General features: G+C 46.3%; 1 protein-coding gene across 1 annotated transcript in view; it reads right to left on the bottom strand.

Annotated features, from left to right (window-relative positions):
* The window catches only part of LOC147123095 (ADP-ribosyl cyclase/cyclic ADP-ribose hydrolase 2-like), a 137,698-nt gene that overhangs the window by 16,115 nt on the left and 102,842 nt on the right, over positions 1-18,741 (bottom strand). The window contains exon 5 of the mRNA XM_085966296.1: positions 2,137-2,213. Coding sequence (XP_085822422.1) covers positions 2,137-2,213 — 77 coding nt within the window. The remainder of the gene's footprint in view (positions 1-2,136; positions 2,214-18,741) is intronic.

The raw sequence follows: 18,741 nt of genomic DNA, 5'->3' as shown, positions 1-18,741 counted from the left end.
TGGAAACTTTCTACAGGTTTGCGTACCCTTTGATCTGAGGGAGGTCAGGTGCAAGGACTACCACCAACCTCTTCACTCTCCAAGTGGGTGACCATCCAGCATACCTGGGGGAAATGAGGTGGAACAGTGAAAAATTGTTTCCACTGGTGGGTGAATGGGGAACTAGGGGATTGAGACCAAAGATTCTCACTGGAAGAACCAAGGGGAAAGGGAGGAGGAAGGTTCTTCAACTGTGGGCTATTAGACCATGAGATCCTTCACCACAAATGAATGGGTTAATATTTGAAAAGGTGGAATATAAAAGGACCTGGGGGAACGGGGTTACAGGAGAGAGCGCCAGCACAAGGACTGGGGGAACGGGGTTACAGGAGAGAGTGCCAGCACAAGGACTGGGGGAACGGGGTTACAGGAGAGAGTGCCAGCACAAGGACTGGGGGAACGGGGTTACAGGAGAGAGTGCCAGCACAAGGACTGGGGGAACGGGGTTACAGGAGAGAGTGCCAGCACAAGGACTGGGGGAACGGGGTTACAGGAGAGAGTGCCAGCACAAGGACTGGGGGAACGGGGTTACAGGAGAGAGTGCCAGCACAAGGACTGGGGGAACGGGGTTACAGGAGAGAGTGCCAGCACAAGGACTGGCACAGGGGGTCGAATGGCCTCCTCCTGTGCTGTCATTTCATTCTATTAAAATTCTCCTTATTGAGTCAGAGCCAAGACTGGTTTAGAAATGTTGGTGCTGAGCTGAATTTAGGAGACTGTCCCCTGTGAGAAGTGCCCCAAACACCGAGCATGCGGCCCTTTGTGCAGTCTCTTGCTTTGGTTCAGGTCAGTGCCACCTGGTTTTGACGCGTGAAGTCCAAGTACAGATCGGCTTTGACTGAGGTTCCCAGTTCAGATTTGTCACCTTCACACAAAACCTAATCCAAACCAACAGTTTAAGAAGATAGGGAGAGAGATGTAACCTGTTAAAAGCAGCATTGATTGGGGAGCCTGTCCGTACCTTGTGCAGTGCAGTGGGATTCTGGTTGTAGTTTCAGGGTGAATATCAGTGGGCTATAGGATTACTACTGGTTACAGATAGGATATCAGGACGTTATACCTATTAATACCAGATACATATAGATTATCAGTGAGTATTACTGTTGGTTATAAGGGTTATCTGAGTGTTACCAGTATTACTATTCAATTATCAGTGCAATTTCAGTGAGTTACTATGGAATCAGTTAATGGTGGAATTAAAGTTCCTCCCATCTCTGGTTGCCCCTCTGTAAATCACTTTCCCTCCTTTGGTTTCCCCCCTTCCCTGCCCTTGGTTTCCCTTCTTCGCCTGCTCATGGGTGGCCGCCTGGTTCTTGGAATTTCTCACAACAGCTGCTGGCGTGAAACCACAAGCAAAGATACTCAACTACAGGGGGCCCAACCTTTAGAAGCTAAATACAATATATTTGTAGATGTCACGTGGTCAGAACATCATGTGATCAGAACATCACTTGATCAAACCTCCAGGAATGCTTCCAACCAGAGTGGCAACCCTAGTAGTAGATGGGGGGTTGGGGCGACTGGGGCTTGGGGGAGGATTGGGGCTAAGGTGGGATGGAGAGAGGGGGACTGGTAAATGGGTTGGACATGGGGAGCAGTATTTTCTGCCGAGCTGGGAGCAGCAACAATGTGATGAGTGGGAACCCACCCATTGGAGCAGTATTTGCTGCCCTGTGGGAGGACAACACAGGCTGATCTGGCAATGCAGTTAAAGAAGCTCATTACCTGTTCCCTGGGCAGTAGGCCCCAGGTTCAAACAGCACTCAATCCCTGCAGGCATATATACAATTGGCCGCATCTGGTGTGATTTCTGGGTGAGCCTATGAATCCCCTGAAACACACCCAAAACCGACCTTAAGGTGTAGGAACTGTTTATGATCACCTCCATCAGAAATTATGTGTAGCAATTAAGGTACTGAAACCCAAATAGACGGGTTCTGCCCTAATTTCGGGACCCTCAGGTACTGGGATGCCTGATCTCTGCCCCAGAGGAACAGAAGTTCTAACTGATGCATTTAATTTGTTCAATGGACAGTTGAAAATCAGATAAATTTTCACAGAACATTTCTGACAGACTTATAACACCCTTTCTCTTACCCATTTTTTGGAAAAGCTCCATCAGAAACCGAGCCATTCAGCATCACTCTCACTACTCCCATTGCCTCCTTTGCATACTGAAAAGAAATGGAAAATTTTAAAATGCATTTAGTGAAGAGTAAATGAAAACGTTTTCCGAATTTTCAGAACCTGTTTTAGTAGTTATTATTCAATGCTTCACCGTTTATAATTATATTAAATTAGGAATGTGGTTAGTAATAAACATCATTACAGACATATAAATTAACATCCCTTAATCTTTGTCATTCAACAAACTGTGCAATAATGAGTTACAAGACCATTTCATGATAGAATTTTTGAAATCCCAAATATATTTAAAAATAAACACAAAAATATTGGGCCATAATTTGTAATCAGTGGCAAAGCTAAGATGCTTGCCACTGACCTCGAAGAAAGCTGCCCACAGATATCTCGCGATCTGTGGCGAGAAGTTTATTTTCTCAATGTACAATTGATTGTAACGCCATGTAATGGGAGTCCCCAGCAAAGAGCTGTAGTGACTTCATCAAGCTGTCCAAGTGGCCAATCACATTGAAGAATTCTCACAGACAGCGAACCAGGAAATGAAAAACGCTGAATGAGCTGCACTTTAAAAAAATATTACAGAGAGTGAAATAAAGATTGGGACATACACTGGGGTTAAGGTAGAAGCTGAAATATAATGAACAAACTTTAAAATTAAAAAAAAATTAAATTGTAATTTTTATCATAATGGAGAAATTTGACAATCTACAAGTATAAAAATTATTTTTTAGGGTGACAACAGTAATTTAGCAGTCAATACGCTGTTAAAACCCTGAAATAGAGAAGTAGAATCAGTTTGGCTGGAGCTAAAAAACAGCAAGGGGCAGAAAACATTGGTGGGAGTTGTTTATAGGCCCCCAAACAGTAGTTGTAATGTAGGGCAGAGTATAAATCAGGAAATTAGAGGTGCATGTAACAAGGGTAATACAGTGATCATGGGGGACTTTAATCTACATATAGACTGGACAAACCAAATTTGCAGTAATAGTGTGGAGAAGGAATTCATGGAATGTATGCAAGATAGCTTTTTAGATCAGTATGTTGAGGAACCAACTAGGGAACAGGCTATTTTAGATCTAGTATTGTGCAACGAGAAAGGGTTCATTAATAACCTTGTAGTAAAGGTGCTTTAGGGAAGAGTGACCATAATATGATAGAATTTTATATTGAGTTTGAAAGTGACTTAGTTAAATCCAAAACTAGAATCTTCAATCTAAACAAAGCAAACTACGTAGGTATGAGGGGCGAGTTGGCTAAGGTAGATTGGGAAATGCCATTAAAAGGTATGACAGTGGATGAGCAATAGTTAGCATTTAAAGAATTAATATATAATTTACAACAAATATACATTCCTTTAAGGCACAAAAAACCCACAGGAAAAGTGGTCCAACCATGGCTAACAAGAGAAGTTAAAGATAGTATTAGATCAAAGAATGAGGCTTATAATACTGCCAAAAAGAATAGTAAGCCTGAGGATTGGAAAGATTTTAGAATTCAGCAAAGGAGGACCAAGAAATTGATAAAGGGAAAATAGAATGAGAGTAAACTAGCGAGAGACATAAAAACAGACTGTAAAAGCTTCTATAGGTATGTAAAAAGGAAGATTAGTGAAAATAAATGTGGGTCCCTTACAGGCTGAGACAGGAGAAATTATAATGGGGAATAAGGAAACGGCAGAGAAATTAAACAAATACTTTGGCAGCGATTTTTCTAATGGAGATGGATTGAGGGCGGGCTTCCTGGTGGGTGGGTGTTGGACCCGCTGCCAGTTTCATCCACTGCCGGTGTCCCATTTTGCCTCAATTGTTTCAATTAGTGCTGGCATGTGCGCTGGCTGCTGCATTGCATGGGAGCGGGTCTGTTGGTCTGGACTGATGAGCTGCACTTGTTTTTAAGGGATCCATGTAGCCTCATCCTCTGCTTACTCATTACTGCTGCAGCTTGAATGGGCCAAGGTGACCATGAGTGCTGCTAGAACCAAGGCAGCTCCCTGATTCAATGAGGACTCCCTGCAAACTCTTGTGCATGGAGTAAGAGGACGCAGTGAGATTCTGTTCCCTCCCGATGGCCGGAGGAAGCCTCAGCAAACAAAGGCAGCCTGGCTGCAGATTGAGGAGGTAAGCGCAAGGTCGCTATATACACGTGCCTGGGTCCAATGCCGAAAACGCTTCAATGATCTTATGTGAACATCAAAAGTGAGCATCACCTCACACTTACCTGCAAACTGCTTCCCTTCTCTTTTCATCACCAGCACTCTGCTTTTTAAGCCTGCTCCTCCACATATCACCTTACCCTAACTTCCCTTGCACCCTTACCTCTCTATCTCACTCACTGTTCTGAATCACTTCACTATTCTACTATGCAGCCCTCACACTCACTCTCACTGTTATGTAATGACAACAACTGACAATGCACAGGGAAACAGCTTCCTCTTGCCACCTCACTCCATCTTGGTCTCCCTCTAAGCTTCTAGGTTTTGGATTCTTCACACTCACTCCATCACTCTTGCTGAAACTCCACTTGTGTCCCTCCATGCAGGAAAAGCTAGCCCACAATAAGAGGGAGATAGCAAAGACACGAGGAGGCACATCATCTCTGGCCACTTTAACAAACACTGAGGAGGCTGCTTACTACATTGTGTGAGGTGGTGAGGAGCTGGAATTGGGGGAAGGAGAGACGGGCGCATTTGAGGAAGCTGGTGACAGAATGCATTTTCATCCCTCACATTTACAATTCATGATTGACTGCAATGGCATATGATGCTCATAGAGATTGACTTCTGATCATCGGCACAAAAGGATTTGTCTGTTATCTGAAAATCTCATGTCTAACTCATGCCTTTACTTTCTCACAGGACCATCGAGAGCCCCCCTCCTCACTGTCCAGGAGGAAGAGCTGGACGACTCCTCAGATGAACCTGGAGCTTCTGAGAGAGCAGTGTTACCAGAAATCAGCACACCCAGCACCAGCGCAGATACGCACACCTCGGCGGGGCCTTCATGACAGAGTAGTGTTGTCACCTGGTGTATCACAGATCACAAGTGAGCATCAGCAGATGGTGGAGACAGGGAAAGCAGTGAAGAGTCTTAGTTGGAGGGCGCAGGACTGTGCCAGCTCGGCTCAGCTGCATGTAGACGCTGTGCCTCTAAGAGCGGTGCTGGATCTCCAGGAACAAGTGCAGGAGTCTCTGACAGGGTTTGCATCCAGGGTAACTACTGTGAGTGTGCAGAAAATGGAGGAGTCCATCTCTAACATGAGCACTGCCTTTATGGAGGCAAGGGCACATGACCGTTCCACTATGGACAGGGTGGCAACTGCCATGGAGTGTAGTGATCAATAGCATGTCATTCTATAGTGGACACTAGGTGGAGCTGTGTAGAGCTGTATATAGCTGTATGTTTAAGACTACATTACCCATGAGGCACTAGGCTACCCAGAAGGCAACAGTCAAGATGGCAGCCTGCACACAGGAGCACACATGGAAGCCTCTACAGATACTGTACCTAGAGAACGTGTACTAAATAAATAACTAGCTAGAAGCTAGCTGTGTTCATAATAAGAATGTCTAGTTATTAATGAACATAACATGGTACCAGGGTGGTGAAGATCTGCTGAAAATTGTGAAAAGCGACATGGAGAATTTGAAGCCACCAGGAGGTTTGAATATCGAGGGAAATGTTGACTACAATTGGCGGATTTTTAAACAACAATTCGAACTCTACATTGCAGCCATCGGATTCGGTACGAAGCCAGACACAAGGAAGATAGCGTTGCTGCTTACGGTTGCAGGCCCACAGGTGATAGAGGTATTTAATACATTTGTATTTAATCCAGCGGAGAACAGAGAAAAATTAGAAGATGTGCTAAAAAAAAATTTGATGCACATTGCGCTCCCAAAAAGAATGAGACGTATGAAAGGTACATCTTCTGTTCTCAGACACAGCAACAAAATGAGACTTTTGTTAGCTTTATAACTGATCTGAAACTGAAAGCACAGACATGTAATTTCTCTGAGCTCAAAGCATCCATGATTTGTGACCAGATTGTGTTTGGTATTCATGATAAAAAAGTTAGGGAACATCTGTTGAGAGAAACCGAACTAAATTTGGAAAATGCAGTGAAAATATGCAAAGCTCGAAATCACGCAAAGACTTACAGTGAAATCAATAATGATGCGAATGTAATGAGTGATAATGCTGCTGTCGGTGCTGTGTCCTACAAGGGGAAGAAACGTGGGCAGAACAGAAATGAAAAGCAATCGGAGGATGAAATTTTTAATTGTAAACGCTGTGGTTACAAACACCAGTTAAGACAATGCCCAGCGTTTGGAAAAATGTGCACAAAGTGTAATGGAAAGAATCATTTTGCCAAACAATGCTTTTCAAAAGGAAAAACGACGAAAGGGCAACGAGTTAATGTGATTGAGGACACTGATGTAAGTGAGACATTTTTTGTAGGAATGGTGTCATGTGACGATATCAAAAAAGATACAGAAAATGTGCAGCCCTCAGAAATAGACAATGCTGAACATAAAGTTAATGCAGTAAAAGAGGACAAATGGATGATCCCACCGCAGATAAATGGAGCATTAGTTACATTGAAACTGGACACTGGGGCAAAAGCAAACTTAATCAGTATGAGTGACATTAACAATATGAAAGAAAAGCCCAAAATACAGAAAAATTCAGTACTACTGAAGGACTATAATGGACAGAAAATAGATAGCTTAGGTGTATGCAGACTTAAAGTGACAGTCAATGACAAAGTGCATCATCTCATGTTTTCTGTTGTGGCTGAAAGGCTTGACTCACTACTGGGTGACAAAGCTTGTGAGGACTTAGAACTGGTCAAAAGAGTCTACCGTATAAACTGTGCCATAAGCAGACCAGATGACTCGGTGGATTCTGTAGTGAATAATTTCCAGGGTGTGTTCAAAGGATTTGGAGTTCTACCATTCACTTACAAGACCCAGCTAAAGGAGAATGCTCAGCCAGTGGTACATGCTCCACGAAGAGTTCCAGCACCCCTGCGTGACCGGCTCAAGAATGAACTGGACAGAATGACCACGCTAGGAGTCATCAGGAAAGTCGAAGAGCCAACAGACTGGGTTAACTCCATGGTATATGTAAAGAAAAAGAACAATGATCTAAGAATATGCATGGATCCAAAGTACTTAAATGCAAACATAAAACGTGAACACTACCAGATTCCCAAGCGAGAAGAAATCACCAGTGAAATGTCAGGTGCCAGATACTTTACAAAGCTCGATGCCTCACAAGGATTTTGGCAACTAAAACTGGACGAAGAGAGCACCAAATACTGTACCTTCAACACACCATTTGGCAGGTACTGTTTCCTCAGAATGCCTTTCGGGATAATATCTGCATCTGAAATCTTTCATAGAGCGATGGAACACATAATTGAAGGTCTGGAAGGAGTTCGGGTCTATGTTGATGACATCATCATCTGGGGATCCACACTGAAAGAACACAATGAGAGACTGACTAAATTGCTACAGAGCATACGCCGGAATGGACTGAAGCTCAACAAAGCCAAGTGTCAGTTTGGCGTCCAGGAAGTCACTTTCCTAGGAGATAATCTATCTGGTAAAGGAATAGAGCCAGATATGGAAAAAGTAAATGCCATACTCAAAATGCCCCGACCCACTGACAAAAAAGGAGTGCTATGCATCATGGGGATGATAAACTTCATTGGAAAGTTCATTCCTAACTTGTCAGCCAAGACAGCCTGTCTGCGAGACCTGCTACATAAAACAAATGAGTTCGCATGGACAGAAAGACATGAACAAGAGTGGATAAACCTCAAAACAGTGCTGACAACCACACCTGTACTCACCTTCTTTGACCCAACCAAAAGAATCAAAGTGTCAACGGATGCATCAAAAGATGGCCTAGGTGCAGTCTTGCTACAAGCAGATGGTGAAGATTGGAAGCCTGTTGCCTATGCCTCCAGGTCTATGACTGATACTGAGTGTCGATACGCCCAGATTGAAAAGGAATGTCTAGGCTTGGTAGTTGGACTAGAAAAGTTTCATGGCTACATATATGGACTTCCCACCTTCACAGTTGAGACAGACCACAGCCCTCTGGTTGCCATCATAAAAAAAAACCTGAATGAGATGTCTCCAAGGATTCAACGACTCATGATGAAGCTGCAAAGATATGACTTTGAACTGATCTACACACCAGGCAAATACATAGTGTTAGCAGATGCACTATCCCGAGCACCCACAATGAGTCATGTGAGCTCTACTGAAGAAGACGTGGATGTTCATGTGAGTATGGTCACTGCTGCGCTGCCCGTGTCAGACACAAAATCAAAGCAAATAGCAGAAGAAACAGTAATAGATAAAGTATTACAAACAGTAATAGAGAACATTCATCATGGTTGGCCAAAAGGTTCCTGTCCAAAATATTTTCACATAAGGTCAGAATTGAGTGTCGCAAGTGGACTATTATTAAAACAGAACAGAATAGTCATTCCACAGGCTCTACGTCAAGACATGCTCAAAAGGATTCATGAGGGACACCTCGGAATTGAAAAATGCAAAAGGAGAGCAAGAGACACTGGCCTAGAAATTCACTAGCCTTAGCGCCGCTTTTGAGGCGCTAGAGGGACTAGCGCCAGAGTTATGGCCAGTTTAAAAATTCCCTGGGACCCTAAATCGGCGTTGCACCGGTAGCGCTGCGCCGGCACCGATGACGTCATCGGTGTGCGCAGCGTCCCGGTTGCCGTGGTAACCCGCCCGAACTCCGAAATTGAGTTGCGGCCGCCTCGCCCGTGGCAGCCGCAAGCAACGTTCTGGCAGAGGTGCCTTACTTCAGTTTGCGCCGACGCATTAAAGGCCCCGCGGCGGCCGGCTACTTTCCCGCTGGCCGCCTGCCCGCAGCTCCCTCCCCGGACTTCTCCCCCCCCCCCCGGAACAGATGCAAGCCCGGCACTTGTCCGAGGTGCCGGGCTCATTTTTAAGCTGATTTGCGCGGGCCGCGGCCGGGTGCAGGCAGCTCCTCCTTAACGGGAGGAGGAGGCCTGCACGTCCCCAGCCTGCCGCACCGCATCGGGTGCCGCAGCGCCGGAATTGCGGCGCGAAACGGCAGTTAGCGCCGATGTACCGCCGCAAAGACCCTTCAGTAGCGCCGGCAGCCGTTTGGGCGCGGCGCCACTGAATTTTTGGCGCGCGCAGGGGACTTAGCGCCGGCACTAACTTCCGGCGCTAAAGCCCTGGCTAAGCCAAAACCCAATTTCTAGGCCACTGTTTATTGGCCTGGCATAAATAAGGACATTGAGAACATGATAGGCAAATGTGAGACATGTCAGAAACACCAAAGCAAACAAGCAAAGGAACCAATGATAGTAGCTGACATACCAACAGCAGCATGGCAAAAGGTTGGTATGGACCTTTTTCATTTAAATGGTAAAGACTATCTATTGGGCCAGAAATTCCAGAACGGGGCTTGCAGCACGTGCAAGCCCCGTATTTGCACTTACCCCGCGCTCCTGCCGATCAGCTCCAGGGACGCCTGCACTTCCAGAAACTGAAGCAAGAATCCCGGGCAGCGTATGACGTCACGCCGCCCAGGAGTGCAGCCAGCGCGGACCCAGGAGCGTGCAGTGTAAGTGAGACACGCCCCTTGAGGTCTCAGTTTCACTGGACACGCCCCCAATGTTTCTGTCAAGCTGCTTTGCTTTTTTACATGCAAAGCAGCAGTTTAAATAGGTTTTTGGAAGTTTTTTGAAGATTTTGGTAACTTTTATAAACTTTTTTAAATGTTTACATTATTTTGAGTAATCTGAAGTAGTTTTAAAGAGAATTAAAGCAATTTAAAGACTTTTAAAAGCCCTAAAAGAATTTTTTAAATTCCATTTATTTATTTAGCAATGTCGTCGTCATACGTGTCTTCACACTGTTCCCTTTGGGGAACTGTATGAAGTGCTGGAAGGATTTATGGCCGCGATTAACGCTCATTCCGTGACCGTAACCATCTTTGAACCAGCCATTAGGGCGGTTAGTCCTATGGCGGGAGGGTTTTACGGGCTCCCACAAGCTATACAAGGAGGGGGGGCCACCCACACCCACGGACGCAAATATCCCACTGGATGTCAACCCAGAATTTAGAGCTGGAGCTCCGACTCCACTTGCCGGGACTGTCTGGAGCGGGGTTCGAAACCCTACCCTGATCTGGCCCAGCGGCAGGGATCCTACCGCTATGACAAAGGCCCAATCCGATTAGCAACGTGAAATGGCAGCATAGGGCTCCAGTCACGGGGAGGGAAAAGGCGCAGGAAACGTATGGGTGTCACCTTTTGTGCGGAGTGGGCCTTTTGCATAGCAGTAAGCATCCCCGCCGCTGGGCCAGAAGGAGTAGGGTTTTGAACCCCACTCCAGACAGTCCCGGCAAGTGGAGTCGGAGCTCCAACTTTAAATTCTGGGTGGACATCCAGCGGGATACTTGCGTCCGTGGGTGTTGGTGGCCGCCCCCCCCCCTCAGATGGGTTGTGGGAGCCCGTAAAACCCTCCCGCCATAGGACTAATCACCCTAATGGCTGGTTCAAAGATGGTTACGGTCACGGAATGAGCGTTAATCGCGGCCATAAATCCTTCCACCACTTCATACAGTTCCCCAAAGGGAACAGTGTGAGGATACGTACGATGATGACCTCTTGCGCAATGCACCTCCTTGGACCCTCAGTCGCAGGTGCGAGGGGGCAAGTGGTGCAAGTGTTAAATGTTTTATTTTATTGACATGTAAAATGTTGGCCCAATAATTCCCTTCCAAATGCGCTAGTACGGTCGGGGTACTTACGCATCTGGCCGGATGAAATGCCGGTTTTCAGCATGCACAGTGCATGTGGGGAAAACCGGCATTTCCTGTCCTCTGAACGAAGGGGTTCAGAGGCAGAACGCGTGCGACTGCACATGCAGCGCGTGCGCAGTATAATTTGCCGCTTCATTAATGCTTTCAGTGAGGTCCAGTCATTACAACTTACACATGAAAAAAGCATGGGTACAGTTGCTACAGAGGCTGCGGAGGAAGATATTTCTTATCGTGGAGCTTCTGAAAGTATGTATGTCTGTATATATTCCTTTGCGTGTTATGTATATATTCCTTTACTTATGTGTATGAATGTATTATTTAATTATGACTTTCAGAGAAAGTAACTTATTGGAAAATCATAATTAAAAACATACATTCATAGTAAAGGAATATAAAACATACATACATATACGTAAAGGAATATATGTGGACATACATACATAACTCATTCTCACATTCCATTCACACAGCCACAATTGCTCCTTCTACCTACCGTTCTGAAAACCCTTTAAAAAAAAAAAAAATTTTAACTTTAAAACTTACTTAAAATTTCTTAAAATAACTTCCCTCCCTTTCCCAAACAAAAATATTGCATTTCAAAAGCTCCACGATAAAATATATCTTCCTCCGCAGCCAATGAACCACTTTACACTTGCTTTTTTTCAGTGTAAGTTCTGAGGACTTACCCTCACGGATTTCATGAATGAAATCCACAAAGTTCACTGCGCAAGCGCTGCCTGTGCAGTCGCACGCGCTCGAGGTCTGGAAATGCCGGCGTTCCCCGCATGCGCTGTTCCTGCTGAACGCCGGCATTTCCAACGGCCAGAAGCGTGAGTACCCCGAGCGCACTCACGCTTCTGGCCTGGAATTTCCGGCCCAATAGTGATTGACTACTATTCTAACTATCCTGAGATGGCGCTGCTCTCAAGCACCACAGCAAGCAGTGTCATAATGCATGTGAAATCCATCTTCGCCAGACATGGAATTCCCAGGATTGCCGTTAGCGACAATGGTCCGTGCTTCAACTGTAAGGAGTGGCAACAGTTTGCAGCACATTATGACTTTCAGCACATCACATCCAGTCCTTTGTATGCTCAGTCAAATGGTAAGGCAGAGAAAGGTGTTCAAGTTCTCAAGCAGCTACTGAAGAAAGCGACAGAAAGCAAGTCTGATCCTTATCTCGCCCTGCTGAACTACCGAGCCTCACCTTTAGACTGTGGTTCTTCACCTGCTGAACTACTAATGGGTCGCAAGTTGCACACCACGCTACCCTGCTGTGCAAAAGAACAGCAAAGTGAGGAACTGAGACAGAGACTTCAACTGTTAAAGCTGAAACAGAAATCATACTATGACAAGTCATCCAAAACTCTAAAACCATTGACAAAGGATGATGTTGTCAGGATTGAGGATCCAGATGCATGGAACAGGAAAGCTACAGTTCTTGAGGAAGTAGGACCAAGGTCATACACTGTTAGAACTGAGGAAGGACAGATTCTCAGGAGGAACCGCCGTTCCCTCCTAAAAACACAAGAGACTATTCAAGACCAGATTGATGACAATGCCGCAACTGCATCTTGTCATTCACCGCCAGAACAATCTCATGAAGACACATCAGACTTACCCATGTTGAGAAGATCCACACGTGAAGTAAAAGAGCCTGATAGACTTAATCTTTGAGTACAATGTAAAGCTTTGAAAATGTGTTGACTGTTTTGAAAATGTTTATGTTTATAGAGCACTAACAAAAATGTTACTGATATTATCTTTATTGTTTTCTTGAAAGTTGATTGACATTGATTTTGTTAAACCTCAAAGAAAGGGGGATGTAGTGATCAATAGCATGTCATTCTATAGTGGACACTAGGTGGAGCTGTGTAGAGCTGTATATAGCTGTATGTTTAAGACTACATTACCCATGAGGCACTAGGCTACCCAGAAGGCAACAGTCAAGATGGCAGCCTGCACACAGGAGCACACATGGAAGCCTCTACAGATACTGTACCTAGAGAACGTGTACTGAATAAATAACTAGCTAGAAGCTAGCTGTGTTCATAATAAGAATGTCTAGTTATTAATGAACATAACATGGAGGACATAAATCACCAGATGAACGAAAACATGGTGACTCTTCAAAATAGATTGTCTACAATGGAGGAGAGATGGGCATCTATTGAGGAGAGACACCAGAGCTTCATGGACGTCCTTGTGATGGGGACTGCCAGTACAGACACGGGTCCTCGTGGTCTTCCTGATGTGCAGCAAGGTGCTCTCCAGCCACTTGCAAGCATTGAAGTGCGGCTGACCCACGAGAGGGATGTTGGTGGCAGGCAACAAGGAAGTGTGGGCCCCTCTCCAAGCGCTCACACGACCATGCCACTGTAGAGCCCTTGGTCAGAGCCCAAATTCCACACCAAACTGAGATGGCCGTCTCAGCCCCTGCACAGCTGCAGGAAGAGCAGACTGTGGAGGAGCCCTTCCAGGTTCCCAAACCCAGAGGACGCCTGCCAAAGGTGATTAGGCAACCGCAGCAACAAAGTGAGCATGGTGCCTCTACATCTGCTGAAGCTTCAGGGGAAGCACCACGTAGAAGCACGCATAAGAGCAAGTTAACACACAAATAGTCACAAGGGTAGTCACATTGTTGTGCTGTAAATTATCAAGTGTCCTCCTTTTGTGATGTCATTAAACAAAAGTGATGGCAAGCAGTTGAGGTTCTGGTCTGTGTGTTCTGGGAAATAGAAGTTGCACAATGAGGGCTCAGGGTGATTTCCATGTAGAATTTGGTGGTGACACTGAGCGCAAACCGCCGTTTATTGGACAGATGATGCCTGGGGTTTTGAGACTGTCGGGCTTATATTCATCTCCATGTGCCAGCCACCTGTGGTTGAAGCGTAAGATTAAGCGAATCTGGCATGGGTGAGTGCATCCCTACCTGACGGCCAGCAATGTGGTCCACCTGCTGCTGGATTGGCCACATCTGGCGTCACTCCCCGTCCTCCTCCTCTTCATCTTCCTCCAAGGAGGCTGTGTACTGAGCCACTAAGCTGTGCTGCTCTTCCTCCGAGTCTGATGACCAGGATGAGGGGATGTAAATGGTTTCCAGCCCGTTGTTACAGATTTCAGTTGAGGCAAGAAGCTTGCAAGCACATGCTCAAAGTGGCCTGAAATTATTCCAATCAGTTCGAACAGCAGATGGGTGTCAGCTTGGCCAGTCACAACGTCAGTAGATTTGCAAAATCTTATCCCAAACCTCCAACAACAAAGTTGTTGCATTTGAATGCCAGTCATGTTACAGGAGCGCTTTTAAAGTTCTGCACCAATAATGACTACAGATCGTGTCTTCCACCAACTCGTCTCCTTGCAGCAGACTGTTTCTGACATGACGAGAAACAGGAGCCAGAGGCACAAAAATGGAAAACCTCTAGCAAAATAGGATTATCAAGGCAGTTAACAGGCTCTTAACTGCCTTAACTACCTGTCCCACCGGTTGGAGTCAGGTCAGTTTGGGAGCACGGTGGCATAGTGGTTAGCACTGTTGCCTCACAGCGCCAGAGACCCGGGTTCACATCCGGCCTCGGGCGACTGTCTGTGTGGAGTTTGCACATTCTCCCTGTGTCTGCATGGGTTTTCTCCGGGTGCTCTGGTTTCCTCCCACAGTCCAAAGATGTGCGGGTTAGGTTGATTTGGCTATGATAAATTGACCCTTAGTGTTAGGGGATTAAATACGTGGGGTTACGGGGATAGGGTGGGATATGTGTCGGTGCAGGCTCGATGGGCCGAAATGGCCTCTATCTGCACTGTGGGGGATTCTGTGATTCTGTGATCACCCCTGCCCTCACCAGCCTACACTGGCTTCCCAGTACTCAGTGGATTGATCTCAAAAGTCTTATCCTTGTATATAAGGGCCTTGCTCACCATTCCTCTGTAACTTTCCCAGTTCCATGTCTGAGCTCTTTTGACTTTGGTCTACATATGTGGTTTCCTCTCCTCTCATAGAGTCATAGAGTCATAGAGTAATACAGCACAGATAGAGGCCCTTCGGCCCATCGTGTCCATGCCGGCCATCAAGCCCTGTCTAATCTAATCCCATATTCCAGCATTTGGCCCGTAGCCTTGTATGCTATGGCATTTCAAATGCTCATCCAAATGCTTCTTAAATGTTGTGAGGGTTTCTGCCTCCACAACCCTTTCAGGCAGTGAGTTCCAGACTCCAACCACCCTCTGGGTGAAAAAGTTCTTTCTCAAATCCCCTCTAAACCTCCCTCCCTTTACCTTGAATCTATGCCCCCTAGTTATTGACCCCTCTACTAAGGGGAAAAGCTCCTCAGCATCCATCCTATCTATGCCCCTCACAATTTTGTACACCTCAATCATGTCCCCCCTCAGCCTCCTCTGCTCCAAGGAAAACAAACCCAATCTGCCCAGTCTCTCTTCATAGCTGAAGCGCTCCAGCCCTGGTAACATCCTGGTGAACCTCCTCTGCACCCTCTCTAACGCGATCACATCTTTCCTGTAGTGTGGCGACCAGAACTGCACACAGTATTCCAGCTGTGGCCTAACCAGTGTTTTATACAGCTCCATCATAACCTCCTTGCTCTTATATTCTATGCCTCGGCTAATGAAGGCAAGTATCCCATATGCCTTTTTTACCACCTTATCCACCTGTTCCGCCGCCTTCAGGGATCTGTGTACCTGCACACCCAGATCCCTCTGACCCTCCGTCTTGCCTAGGGTCTTACCATTCATTGTGTATTCCCTTGCCTTGTTAGACCCCCCAAAGTGCATCACCTCGCACTTTTCCGGGTTAAATTCCATTTGCCACTGTTCCGCCCATCTGACCAACCCATCTATATCGTTCTGCAGACTGAGGCTACCCTCCTCGCTATTTACCACCCTACCAATTTTAGTATCATCCGCGAATTTACTGATCATACCCTTTACATTCATATCCAAGTCATTAATGTAGACCACAAACAGCAAGGGACCCAGCACCGATCCCTGTGGTACCCCACTGGCCACAGGTTTCCAGTCACAAAAACAACCTTCGACCATCACCCTCTGCCTTCTGCCACTAAGCCAGTTTTGTATCCAATGTGCCAAGGCACCCTGGATTCCATGGGCTCTTACCTTCTTGACCAGTCTCCTGTGCGGGACTTTATCGAAGGCCTTACTGAAATCCATGTATACCACATCCACTGCGTTACCCTCATCCACACACCTAGTCACCCCCTCAAAAAATTCAATCAAATTAGTCAGACATGATCTTCCCTTGACAAAGCCATGTTGACTATCCCTGATTAATCCTTGCCTCTCCAAGTGGAGACAAATTTTGTCCCTCAGGATTTTTTCCAGTAATTTTCCTACCACTGATGTTAGGCTCACTGGCCTGTAGTTCCCCGGTTTTTCCCTACTACCCTTCTTGAATAATGGTACTACATTAGCGGTTCTCCAGTCCTCTGGCACATCCCCTGTGGCCAGAGAGGTCCTGAATATATGTGTTAGAGCCCCCGCAATCTCCTCCTTTGCCTCACACAGCAGCCTGGGGTACATTTCATCGGGGCCTGGGGATTTATCCATTTTTAGGCCAGCTAAAACCGCCAATACCTCCTCCCTCTCGATGTTAATATGTTCGAGCATATCACAGTCCCCCCGCCCTATTTCTATGTCTACATCGTCCTTCTCCATAGTGAAAACAGATGCAAAAAATTCATTTAGAACCCCTCCTACATCTTCCGGCTCCACACACAGATTGCCACTTTTGTCCCTAATGGGCCCTATTTTTTCCCTAGTTATCCTTTTACCCTTAATATACTTATAAAACATCTTCGGATTTTCCTTTATTTTGCTCGCCAGTGTTATTTCATGGCCCCTCCTTGATCTCCTAATTTCTTTTTTAAGTATCCCCCTGCACTTTTTGTACTCCTCTAGGGCTTCCTCCGTCTTTAGCCTTTTGTATCTACCAAAAGCCCTCCATTTTTTCCTAATCCATTCCCGTATATCCCCTGACATCCACGGTTCCCTGTGGTTTTTGGAACCACTCTTGACCTTTATGGGAACATGTTGCCCTTGTATGATCTCAATCTCCCTTCTGAAAGCCTCCCATTGCTCCGATGCGGATTTTCCTACAAGTAGCTGATCCCAGTCCATTTTGGCCAGATCCTGCCTTATCCTATTAAAATCGGCCTTCCCCCAATTTAGAACCTTTATTTCCGGCCCATCCCTGTCCTTTTCCATGACCACCTTAAATCTTACCATATTATGGTCACTATCACCAAAGTGCTCACCTACTAGCACTTTTTCCACTTGGCCGGCCACATTCGCTAGAATTAGGTCCAGTACCGCCCCCTCTCTTGTAGGACTTTCTACATGCTGGCTCAAAAAGCTCTCCTGGATGCACTTTAAGAATTCTACACCCTCTGAGCCTTTCACACTTTGACTATCCCAGTTAATATTGGGGAAGTTGAAATCCCCCATTATTATTACCCTATTATTTGCACATTTCTCTGAGATTTGCCTACATATCTGTTCCTCTATCTCCCCCTGACTGTTTGGAGGCCTATAGTACACTCCCAGCAAAGTGCTTGCCCCCTTTTTGTTTTTAAGCTCCACCCATATGGCCTCATTAGAGGACCCAGCTAATATATCATCCCTCCTTACTGCAGTAATTGACTCCTTAATTAATATTGCGACACCCCCTCCTCTTATACCTCCCCCTCTGTCTCGCCTGAAGATTCTGTACCCCGGAATATTGAGCTGCCAGTCTTGCCCCTCCCTCAACCATGTCTCAGTGATAGCAACAATATCATACTCCCATGTGTTTATCAACACCTTCAGTTCATCCACCTTATTTGCAAGGCTCCTTGCATTAAAATAGATGCCATCCAGCCTTGCCCTTATATATTTGCCCTGCCTACCAAGCTGACTTGTTTTTTCCTCCATAATTGGCAGCACATCCCCCCCTACTTCAGCTCCCCCCTGTATCCCATCCCCCTGCCAAGTTAGTTTAAACCCCCCCCGACAGTGCTAGCAAACCTCCCCGCAAGGATATTTGTCCCGCTCTGGTTCAGGTGCAACCCGTCCGACTTGTACAAGTCCCACCTTTCCCAGAAGCAGGCCCAGTGATCCAGGAAAGTAAAACCCTCCCCCCTACACCAACTCTTTAGCCACGCATTCATCTGCTCTATCCTCCCATTCCTATACTTACTAGCACGTGGCACTGGGAGTAATCCAGAGATTACACCCTTTGAGGTCCTGCCCTTTAATCTGTTACCTAGCTCCCTAAATTCTTGATGCAGGACCTCATCCCTCTTTTTACCTATGTCGTTGGTACCAATGTGGACCACGACCACTGGCTGTTCACCCTCCCCCTCCAGAATGCCCTGCAGCCGCTCAGTGACATCCTTGACCCTGGCACCAGGGAGGCAACAAACCATCCTGGAGTCACGTTTGCGGCCACAGAACCGCCTATCTGTTCCCCTTACTATAGAATCCCCTACCACTATTGCTCTCCCACTCTTTTTCCCCCCCTCCTGGGCAGCAGGAGCACCCCCAGTGCCAGGAAGTTGGCTGCTGCTGCCTTCCCCTGGTGAGTCATCCCCCTCAACAGTATCCAAAGCGGTATACCTGTTTGAAAGGGGGATGTCCGCAGGGGTTCCCTGCACTACCTGCCTGCCTTTGTTGCTCCGCCTGATGGTCACTCCCTGTGCTGCCCTACCCTGAGGCG

Source organism: Somniosus microcephalus, chromosome 2 (assembly GCF_052327205.1).
Source record: "Somniosus microcephalus isolate GS21.2 chromosome 2, FLI_Smic_1.0, whole genome shotgun sequence".
In the NCBI taxonomy this organism is placed as follows: Eukaryota; Metazoa; Chordata; class Chondrichthyes; order Squaliformes; family Somniosidae; genus Somniosus; species Somniosus microcephalus.
Note: the sequence above shows the minus strand (reverse complement) of the source record. Positions and strands in the feature narration are given on the sequence as shown.